This window comes from Alosa sapidissima, chromosome 20, assembly GCF_018492685.1.
Source record: "Alosa sapidissima isolate fAloSap1 chromosome 20, fAloSap1.pri, whole genome shotgun sequence".
Lineage (NCBI taxonomy): Eukaryota > Metazoa > Chordata > Actinopteri > Clupeiformes > Clupeidae > Alosa > Alosa sapidissima.
The window spans coordinates 28,909,480-28,920,259 of record NC_055976.1 but is presented as its reverse complement, the minus strand read 5'-3'; the positions used below and the strand labels follow the sequence as shown (position 1 = coordinate 28,920,259).

The 10,780-nt window shown below is 42.1% G+C and overlaps 1 protein-coding gene across 1 annotated transcript; it reads left to right on the top strand.

The window, feature by feature from the left end:
• The first annotated feature begins 2,213 nt into the window (after positions 1–2,213).
• ccnb2 (cyclin B2) lies at positions 2,214–6,454 on the top strand. Its single transcript, XM_042075293.1, has 8 exons — positions 2,214–2,370; positions 2,934–3,062; positions 3,159–3,416; positions 3,658–3,816; positions 3,922–4,158; positions 4,486–4,626; positions 4,915–5,025; positions 5,770–6,454. The coding sequence occupies exons 1-8, from the start codon at positions 2,353–2,355 to the stop codon at positions 5,875–5,877; spliced, it is 1,161 nt and encodes a 386-aa protein (XP_041931227.1). The 5' UTR covers positions 2,214–2,352; the 3' UTR covers positions 5,878–6,454.
• The last annotated feature ends 4,326 nt before the right edge of the window (positions 6,455–10,780 follow it).

The window sequence follows — 10,780 nt, the reverse complement described above, 5'->3', positions numbered from 1 at the left end:
AACGCAACATTTCTAAACACATAAAATAAATCTCAGGTGAATGTTTAATGTATATCTGCCGAATGGAGGAATATTGGAACACAGCAGTTAAACAAGAAAGCAGGTAATTTAGTAAAGGAGTGTAAATGCACAGGGGTATGCTCTAGAAACATCTCAATGGATTAGGTGTGCTTTAGTAACCATAATCTGTCATGTAACGCCCACTAGTGGCTAAACCCCATATCGCACAAAGATTTTATACACAATCGAGGCCAATGCTCCAAATACAATTAGGACTACAATCTCTGCCTGTTTGGGTCTATCTGCCTGTCTGTCTGTCTGTTGGTCGGTCTATCTATCTATCTATCTGTCTATCTGTCTGTCTATCTGTCTGTCTGTCTGTCTGTCTATTAGTAATGTTACTGCTTTGTCCGTTGCTGTTGAACATTCAGATAACACATGAATTGTCATCTGTATTACTGGTGGGGATGAGAATGAGTTCAGGGGTCTAAATGACGATGGAGAGGTGTCAGTGAAATTACTAAATACATTGTCCAGTCAGTGTGCATCCAGGTGACTGTGGACTAATTGAGGCTGTTCTGTCTACCTTGCACATCTCAACAGAAAGCTGGACAGGTCAGACAGCAATGCCCTGCACCATTACCAACAAGGGCCAGATTTTAAGCTACTTATCATGAAGACTGAGGTCCTCTGGCATGGGGACCACTTGTGAAATCATTGTACTCTGTGGTGACATCATCTTTCATTCAGTTGTCTGTCAGGGTAGTAGAGTAGCTGCAGCAGATACAAAGAGATAAAACCCAGGGCTGGATTTGTCATAGGGTGCTCCATGGACACTTCTGAGGTAAGTGAGAGGAGGCTGAAGGACAAACCCCAACCATCATGGACAACCCATGCACAACCTATGTGCACTGTGTACAAATACCTGTATGCACTGTACAAGTAGGCCTACTTGTGTGCAGTGAGCAGCCCCTTCAGCAACAGGCTGCTTCATCCACAGTTACACAAATCCACAGTTAGCAGTTCCTTGACCTAGATATTTTGTCCCTGCGGCAATCAGACTTTGCAATAGCAGTCATCATTTCTCATAGCATTACCACTACCGCATGCCTTCTAGAAGTATTAGTAACTGTTATCGGTCTCCCCGTACTGCACTGATTCCTGGGTCTGTGTTTTCAGATTAGATCAGATTAGCCTTTATTGTCTCCAGATGGATAAATGCATTTCACTTTAGCACTGCTTATGCAACAGTCCCAGCCCCGATTTGGTCTGTGCAATCATCTTTCCACACTGTATGTTCCCTTACCTGTGTCATTTGGGGCAGTTAGCTCAGGTTGTGTAGCCTACTTGTAGTCTATTTGTTTGCTGTTTTTCCGCATACATGGGTGGCTGTTTGTGTGACCAGACATAAACGCTAGTGGTTCCATGTTGGTGGAATGAGTTGCCCAGTGCTCTCCGTTCCTGTGACAGTTTTGGGTCTTTCAAGAGGTGTCTAAAGGCATATCTGTTTAACATGCACCGTTTATTAAGTGTTTCTTATGCGTTATGGTTAATTTGTATATTATATACTTAACCTTGTTTATTTTCATTAGGCTATTGATTGAATTGACAATGTTGTTTATTATTGCTATTCTCCTTAATGTAGTCTTACCAACCTTTTAAATTGTTTACTGTTAATTTTAACTATTCTATTGTTATTTATGCACTTTGATGAAAATTGTCTGCTAAAATCCCATAACATTGTTTACATGTTGTCCGTTTCTTGTTTATTTCCAGCTGCTGTAACACTTAGGCCATAAAGTTGATTTGGGGGATTAATAAAGTTTAATCTTATTCTATCTGAATTTATATTGTTTTAACTAATAATGTCTTACCGTATCACTCATAGACATATAGACTGTATATCTGGTAGCCTATCACTCTGTCTGCCCGGCTCTGCTGTCAAAAACACCATTTCCCAGAGTTCTTACTGCTTGATTGGACCGCAAACCTGTCCCCAATAGCCGATCAAGTAATTTATTTATTTTTTATATATATGATTTTGTTTTAGAATTTAGATGGTTGGTATCAGAGGCGTATATATCTATATCGGCTCTGGTTAGTATGAAGACCATTGCGTTTTATGTTAATTTATTTTAGCACATGATTGTATGTTTGTAGTAACGAACGCACGCTAGTCATGCTCTGGCAACCAATCAACAAACGTCTTCCGTGAGACAATCACCAATGAGAGCTTGGGGAGCGGTATTTGAATAGCGTAGAGGGCATTCTCCAATTTACGGTGTCGAGGAGGTCTGCATTGTTTCTCCTGGTTCTTTTGCGTTTGTTTAAAGACCAAACTACATAATCACAATGGAAGTGCGCCCTGCTGTAAGTATTTTCACTGCAATTACTTTGAGTAATTTTCTTATTTCTGGGACACATCATGCTGTCTACCAACGAACCTTGCAAACTGTTGTTTGTTGCTAGCATGGTGTTTGGGTTAGCATAGTTAACTCCATGATTGCTGGTGTAGGTTCTTCAAGGTTAAATAGCACATCTTGAAGCTTTATACATTTGGCCCCATTCATGTTAACTGGATCGTTGTTCTTCCTTACATATTTGAACATACGATCCAGCATATTGGCTCTCTAGTCCCCCCAAATAGAAATGTTAGTCTTAGTTGTATGATGACGTTAACGTTATTGAATAATACCATCCGTTAGCTAGAAACATTCAGTGCTAGCATTGGATTCGAAGTTGACGTTGATTTAGTTACTCTTCAGTAACTCTAGGTTTGAGTGGATTATATAATACTCGCTCCCTTGATTATTTAAACACCAAGAAGTGTTCTAGCAAATTCTACTAGCCTACCGATAACGTTGCCAAATCTGAAGCGGGTTGAGAACAGTAACGTTATGGTGTGTTAACTTATTTGGTGTTGCCCTGCACAGAGAAACAATGTGAGGAACATCACCACTAGAACAAAAGGCATGGCAGGAGCAGGACTAGCACACAGGGCTGTGTTGGGAGAGCTCTCCAACGTTCCCATCACGGCCAGGACAGGACCTGCGCCAGGCAAGGTAACTTAACGACACTACTCCCAGCTGCGCAATATGGCCTCCGATGCTCCATTTGTGTTTGTCCATGCGACCCATACGATGTTCTGTTCCTTACAGAAAGTGGCCACTAAACCTCTGCCATCAGTTCAGCCAGTTGCTCCACAGCCCGAACGGGCTCCAGCGCTTCCAAAGCTTCCAGTCCCGGTAGATACGGTTGCGATCTATCATGATGTATCTATGAAGGAGGAGGAGGAGGAGCTGTGTCAGGCTTTCTCCGAAGCTCTTATTGAGGACATTGATGAAGGCGATGCAGACCAGCCACAGCTTTGCTCAGAATACGTGAAGGACATATATGCTTATTTGCGGAGTCTCGAGGTATAGATTACAACTGGTGAAATATTGATGCAATTGTGTGTATAAAAGTGGAGCTGTGTATCTACAGTTTGTCTGCTAAACTGGTTAACTATAGGTGGTGGGTGTGTGTATTTGAGGAAAAGAGTCTTTAATTTGACCCAGCGTTTATTGCTGGTCACACAATGCTCACGATGTTCAATGTCTGCCAAATCCTATAACCATGAGCGTAATTGCTTGGCATTATTTTGTCTTAACTTCCCAGGAGCAACAGACCATTCGGGCAAAGTACATGACTGGCTATGAGATTAATGAACGCATGCGTGCCCTGCTGATCGACTGGCTTATTCAAGTGCACTCAAGGTTCCAGCTGCTCCCCGAGACCTTGTACATGACTGTTGCCATCCTCGATCGCTTTCTGCAGGTAAGCCCTCTCTTACCACTGCAGAGCAATGGCTACATTTATTTCCCCTCAGATTTATAGAAGGGAAGGCCTGGTTGGTAAAGTGTGATTTCCTGTGTCCTGCAGGTACAGCCAGTTTCCCGCCGGAAGCTGCAGTTGGTGGGTGTGACCTCCATGCTGCTGGCATCCAAGTACGAGGAGATGTTTGCCCCAGAGGTGGGAGACTTCGCCTACATCACGGACAATGCCTTCAGCCGCGCACAGATCCGCGAGATGGAGATGCTCATCCTCCGGGGTCTCAACTTTGAGCTGGGGCGTCCACTGCCTCTCCACTTCCTCAGGAGGGCATCTAAGGCTGGGAATGTGAGTTGGTTTGCACACACAGTTAACATGCAGACATGAGACCTCTACACTGACAAGGTGCTACCTACTGGCTGGGCATACTCTACCTGTTCATTTTGGACTGGATAAGGATGTTGGACAATGTAATGTGGATGCAAAGCTTTTTGTATATGCAAAGGGAAAATGTATTCAAAACTTTTCTTTCTCGTGTTGAGACCTAGTCATGGTCCTGGCCTTATTTGGCCAACTCATTTGTTGTCGTGCCTGTTTTCCACTCTAGATTTAGAAAAATCCTCACTGCTGATCTAATCCTGTGTCCTCTTGTCCTGCTCTTGGCACCTCCTTCAGGCTGACATCGGGAAGCACACCCTGGCCAAGTACCTGTTGGAGCTGACCCTGACTGACTTTGACATGGTGCACTACCGGCCGTCAGAACTGGCAGCTGCTGCCTCCTGCCTCTCCCAGCTTGTGCTAGAAGGACAGAAATGGGCAAGTGTGACTCCTGGTCTTTATTACCCTCCCTGTCTGGAGTGTTGCTAAACTGGCATGGTGGCTCAAGAGTGTGCTGGACTTTCTGTAATATCTTGTATCAATATTAGTGGGGATGTACCCAAACTAACTCGACAACGTTACATTGCTCAAGTTGTTCAGTTACACCTGCCTTAGCTGTGCCTGTGCTTTGATTTGCCTATTTGTCCTTAAAACAATTATGTATTTACTTTACCCACTTGTATCGTGTATTTTACTTTATCTGTTTGCACACCTCCACCCCTCCAGACTGCCACGCAGCAGCACTACAGTACGTATGACGAGGCCCACCTCAAGCCCATCATGCAGCACATGGCCAAGAACGTGGTCAAGGTGAACGAGGGCCTCACCAAACATGTGGTAAGCACCTCCATACAGGCCTATCTGTCCTAGTACTTGACCTTCAGGGCCACCACTGCAGGGTTTCAGCAGACTCTTCTCTTAAAATTGACTAGGAGTTATAGGCCTTGGATTCTTCAAATTAAAATGTTACATGTTTAGGTTTTGGTCTTATGTTCACTTAACTCTACTTCTATAGTGGTCGTTTAAATTTGTTTCCGGTGTTATTGATTGTAGTTTGTTTTTGTGCAGAAGTTCTGTCTCAGTGGTACAGATGTCGCTATCTAAGGAAACTGAATCGATACAAACCTTGCCCCTATATAGAATCTGGGACTTTGATTCCTTTTGTTTTGCTTGATATCGTCAATCTTTCATTGAAAATGGTCTTAAAAGGTATTGAAGTCTTGAATTTAAATCGTTGTAACCTAGATGCATTAGTCGTTAGTTACTGTTTCCAAATTCTAGACTAAACATTTTTAGTCTAGAACCAGGTTGATCATGTGCTGGAAAACCAGACCTTATGGCGTCGTATACTGTCATGTCCTTTTTGATGGTGGCAAGCTGTTGGTTGACTGGAAACTTGGTTATTGCGCCAGGCTGTTGGTTGCCTGGAGACTTGGTTATTGCGCCAGGCTGTTGGTTGCCTGGAGACTTGGTTATTGCGCCAGGCTGTTGGTTGCCTGGAGACTTGGTTATTGCGCCAGGCTGTTTTCTCACACCGTTGCGTGCCTGTACTTTCCTTCGTTGACTTCCCTTTTTTTCCAGGCTGTGAAGAACAAGTACGCCAGCCACAAGCTTATGAGCATCAGTCAACTAGAGCAGCTGAAGTCTTCAGTCATCAAGGACCTGGCGGCTTCTCTGTTGGCCAACTGAGAACCCAGATGGATTTTTTTTTTTTACCTCCAACTGCACTTTATTCTGTCCATTTCAACCTACCAGCTACCTGATTGGGCAGGCGTTGCTGCTGCTTTTTAAAAGGTGTAAATATTTTTAATAGACTGTACAAATAAATCATTTCTTTGGATTATATTGAAACTATGTTTTTAACTTTTTACCTTTACTTTTTATTGGTTTGAGTCTTAACGAGCTTATTCAATCAATATGTATAGATGTCATTGTTTTCAGTAAAATGGGAGTGGAAAAGTCAAAAGTTTGTCTTTTTTGGCTTTGGCTATGGTATTGCATAAGACATGGACCTGGATTTACCAATGACTGTACAGTAACATCTCTCTATATCCAGTGTGTTCTTTTTGTAGATTTCCATGATTCTTGTGGCATTGTGTGTTGTCCTCCACTGTCTCCTCAGGGAAGGGCTTTTTGAGTGAAGGCTGTTCAGCTTTATACCATGCTAGACCTTCAGCTTGGCCTGAAAAGTTGGTGCTAGGAATGTTTGACTTTTGCCAAGTTGTATTATGTGAAGTACCAGAATAAAATTATTTCTTCTTGGTAAGCAGTTTTGTGTCTTTCTATTTGGTGTGTGTGGCTAGCCTACTGTTCCCTTCATTCCTTTTAAAAGTTTCTTAGAAACGAGATATCAATTATCAACAATGCCAAGCCAGCTAGAATCTGCCGCTCTCTCCCTCTTGAGCACGTTCCTGGAAAAGCATTTAATTTAGATCTTCTGCAAAGAAGATTGAGAGGATCCAAAATGGAGTATAACGTAAGTTAGATCTGCTGCAATGGAGATGACAAAGAGCATCATCTCTAACATTCTGTTTTGACATTGTAAACATTCTCTAAGAGTAAAAACAGTAGCCTATAAAGCTAACTCCGTAATAGCTAGCAGCCCATGATCTAATTAAATGGTTGGCGGTCTGGATTAAAGTGCGTGGTGGGCCGGATCTGGCCCGTGGGCTATAGTTTGGCCACCCCCGCCCTAAGGGGATATGAGCAAAAAAACAAAGTTTAGTTCCATGTGCTCACCCATGTTTATCTTTCTTCTGTTTGTTACCATGTCACTGCATTTAGAAATCCAATTGCATATGTATTTTATTTGTTTCCATTTCCTTTTGGTGAACAAATGTCTGATTGTTGAGAGGTGCAGTTAAATCCTACATTGAGAGATGGTTTGACTGTTGCTCTTGATCTAATCAAATCCATGGCCCGAGTCATTAGAGAAGTGAGATGTAAATACCTTTTGTTTGCTTTTGGGCTGATATTAGCCTATATATTCTGGCATTATGAATGTCCAGGCATTGTAAATATAGTGAAATAAAATAACATCTGCAATCACTTAATGGTAATCTTTCATCTCTTCAATGCATGCAATGTAAAGTTTGGTTTTCATTCCAGCATGCATGATTATGGTTAGTTGTACCATTAGTCATTAATGAGTCATTAATGAAAACACATATGAATTATGTGAGACTGAAGAAATATTTGAGCAAAATTAGCTACATTTCACACAGAAATGTTCCCGTAACAGAACATAAGATATGGCCACTATACTGACATTTCCCTGCAAAGGCTTGAAGTACTTCATAATGATATAAATGTTTAAAAACAGTATTACTATTGTTCACAAAAGCCAGTGACATAAATATGTTATAATAGAATACACAGTGTGGGCAAAAGCGTTGGGACACAAAACCACTTAATCTCTAATTCCACCACTCTTGTGGGAAGCCATCCCATACCTGTAGATTTAGAATGGGATGTCATAAAAGCTCCTTATGTGTAATAGCTAGGTGTCCCAATATCTCTGTCCATGTTGTGTATCAACCAAATTTTCCGTGTAATTTATTGATCTGGCCAAAGAACATCTGATTTTGAGTATTTTGTTCTTCCCAGGATGTATCCCAAATCTCGAATAGATTTTGATGACATTATGTGTGAGATCACCCTCTGGCAAGTATGGTGTTGTGCGATGCACAGGCAAAAACACGGCTTGTCTCACATGTCCCTCCGCATATAGCTATGTGGGTAACCTTCAGAGGCTGTTGTCCACCTCCCCTGCAAATAAGGGGGATGTCCAGTGCTGTGCGTCCGGCGCCAGGTTCCCTCCCTCATAGTCCAGTGGGTCAACTTCAAGGACTGTTGTCCACCTCTTAGGGCTGGGTGATGTCCCCTTAATTGTCATTTGACGATGTTAAAAGTAAAACATTGCGTTGGGGGGGGGGGTGGTAGAGTCAACACTAATTACCATATGTCTGTACAGAAATAAATGTATAGTTTTATAGTTTTCTACATCAAATGACATAGCCTACAGTATGGCCTGATAAATGTGGACAGCAAAGAGACACCGAAGTGTGCAATATATGCTCCAGTGAAATCCGGGTAAAAAATGGACAGATAACCAATCTCAACACTTGTGTGTGCACAATCTAAACATCTAAAATATTTAGCAGTCTGTACCTCATATGCAACGCATCTCACACGTTAGTTTTACTTAGTATTGACACTACTTGTATTTGCGCATGTCTCTTTCAATTCAAAGTGGTCTTCAGAATTCACTATACAAGTGCCACAGAAAAACTATTCCCTGATACAGATACATTCTGCATCAGGGGCTCTCAATCTCCAGAGATCTCCAGAGCACAGGCGGGTTTGTGCAGACAAAGGCATAATAAGGAAGGTTTCCGCCAGACAAATTCATATGATTAGGAGAGCAGCTGCTAAAATGCCATTGCAAAGCAGCAAACAGGTATTTGAAGCTGCTGGTGCCTCTGGAGTCCCATGAACCTCAAGGTGTAGGATCCTCAAGAAGTTTGCAAGTGTGCATAAACCCACTATTCGGCCACCCCAACAATGCTCACAAGCAGAAACGGTTGCAGTGGGCTCAGGAATACATGAAGACTAATTTTCCAACAGTTTTGTTTACGGATGAGTGCTGTGCAACCCTAGATGGTCCTCTCGAAGAACTCACAATGGTTCAATGGATTCAAGAATTGTGAAGGTGATATCAATGAAGGGGTCCTATGTTAACATGTAACTTGGCCTGTTAAGATGTTTTTGATTGAAATCACTTTTGATTTCATTTATATGACCTCCTAATGCTGCAAATTCAACAAATTACCATTTTTAGTTCTTTACAACCTATAAAATATCCTAAAACTCTGTTGTGCAATATAATTTGGAACAGTGCATTTTGAGTTTTTTATTTTTTTAAAAATACTGTTATCATTGGGAGGTTTTGTTCAATAAAATTTGAATTATACGGTTGATGACTTGAATATTATACTGACTGTCATTTGCATCAACTATTTAGGATAATCTGAGAAAAAAGTAATTTGCATAATAATGTATTAATTAACTCTAGCAACTAAGCAACAGAGCAGTTGCGCCATAAAGATCATCATGGCATGTTCCATTGTGTCCAGGACCACACACACTCATACATCAGTCTGCTGGTTAAACAGAAAACACCATTGGTCGGCTCTTTGGCTAACTCTGAGGAGTGTTTAGGGTACATAGTTCAGGCTTAGTGACAAACCTGGGTCAGTTAACTCAAAGAAAAGTTGTAAGCCTCTCAAAGTAAGAGCTTGTTGGGTGAGTGAGAGTGAAGCCACCGAGACAGAGCTCTTTACCATTTCCTCTGGAGTAACTTATCCAAAAATGTCACTTCCTTTGGGGTAACTTATCCAGGTATGTCACATCCTCTGGGTTAACTTACCCAGGTTTGTACTTGAAATGGCTCACTGTCCCTGAGAGCATACCTGTCAACACTCCCGTTTTTCCTGGGTTTCTCCCGTATTTCAAGGTCATCTCCCAGCACCCTCCCGTTTTGTTATTTCTCCCGGAAAACTCCCGTAATTTGCATGGCCATCAAACTTCATTTCAAAATCAATGATCCATTCAGGTTGCCAGATTGTGTATGAAATACACCCTACACATACACGATCACTTCGTTGCCTACAATTTCAACCGTTTTGTCATAGGCTAAAACCTGGCAACCCAAAACCCAAATAAGGAAGCGGGTGCCGACTGCGCAGCTGAGTCAAAGATCTTTGGTTGAGTATCGTCGTAAGAAAGCGGGCTAGTTGAATCATAGACATAATATACATAGACGCCGCATCGACCGCTGCTCCCTACTAGCGCTGACGAGATTTGGAGCCGCCATCTTGGACCGGTCATCCACTCCACTCAGTGTAATCTGTTTGGCCGGTGCAATGAGCTGTCAGCACACTTAATTAATCATATCTCACTGAATACCGAACAGATTTTCACGCGGTTTTTTTTGCTGCAAAGGTCATACATGTAGCTATGATACAGGCCACATTGTTCGAAAATACAAAATACAACCAATAGTACGGTAATGTTAAATCTTACTTGTGAAAAGTAAATCCCCCGAGTATGGTCCGCCGATTTGAGCAGGAACATGCTGCACAGTGCTGTCATCTTGTGTTTTCTGCTGCAACGCAATGAGGAGTATGACCGGTCCAAGATGGCGGCCGCATTTCTTGTTTCCAGCAGCCAATGCGGCGTCTATGTATATTATGTCTATGAGTTGAATGGCCTACTCCAGAACTAGCTGTTGTGAAATTGTTGGGAATTTAATTGATTAACACATCACATAAACTGTTATTGAGTGTTGTTGATACACTGAACTTGTGCACTCGGAAACTGTGCACTCATAACTGGCATGCGTAAGGAAATGTAACCGAAATGCAGTGTTGAAACACGTGTATGAAACGTATTAAATATGCAAACACAGATCCGGTATAAACACTGGCACCCCCCCCCCCCCCCCCCCCCGAAAAGAAATCTCCCGTTTTTGGAAAGCTAAATGTTGACAGGTATGCCTGAGAGTGATGCAGATAACTATGACTCAACAACT

Bases quoted from the DNA above. Each gene is read 5' to 3' on its own strand.
- ccnb2 (XM_042075293.1), top strand. The intron at 3,063-3,158 runs GTAACTTAACGA...TGTTCCTTACAG, and splicing joins CAGGACCTGCGCCAGGCAAG to AAAGTGGCCACTAAACCTCT. The intron at 4,627-4,914 runs GCAAGTGTGACT...CCACCCCTCCAG, and splicing joins TGCTAGAAGGACAGAAATGG to ACTGCCACGCAGCAGCACTA.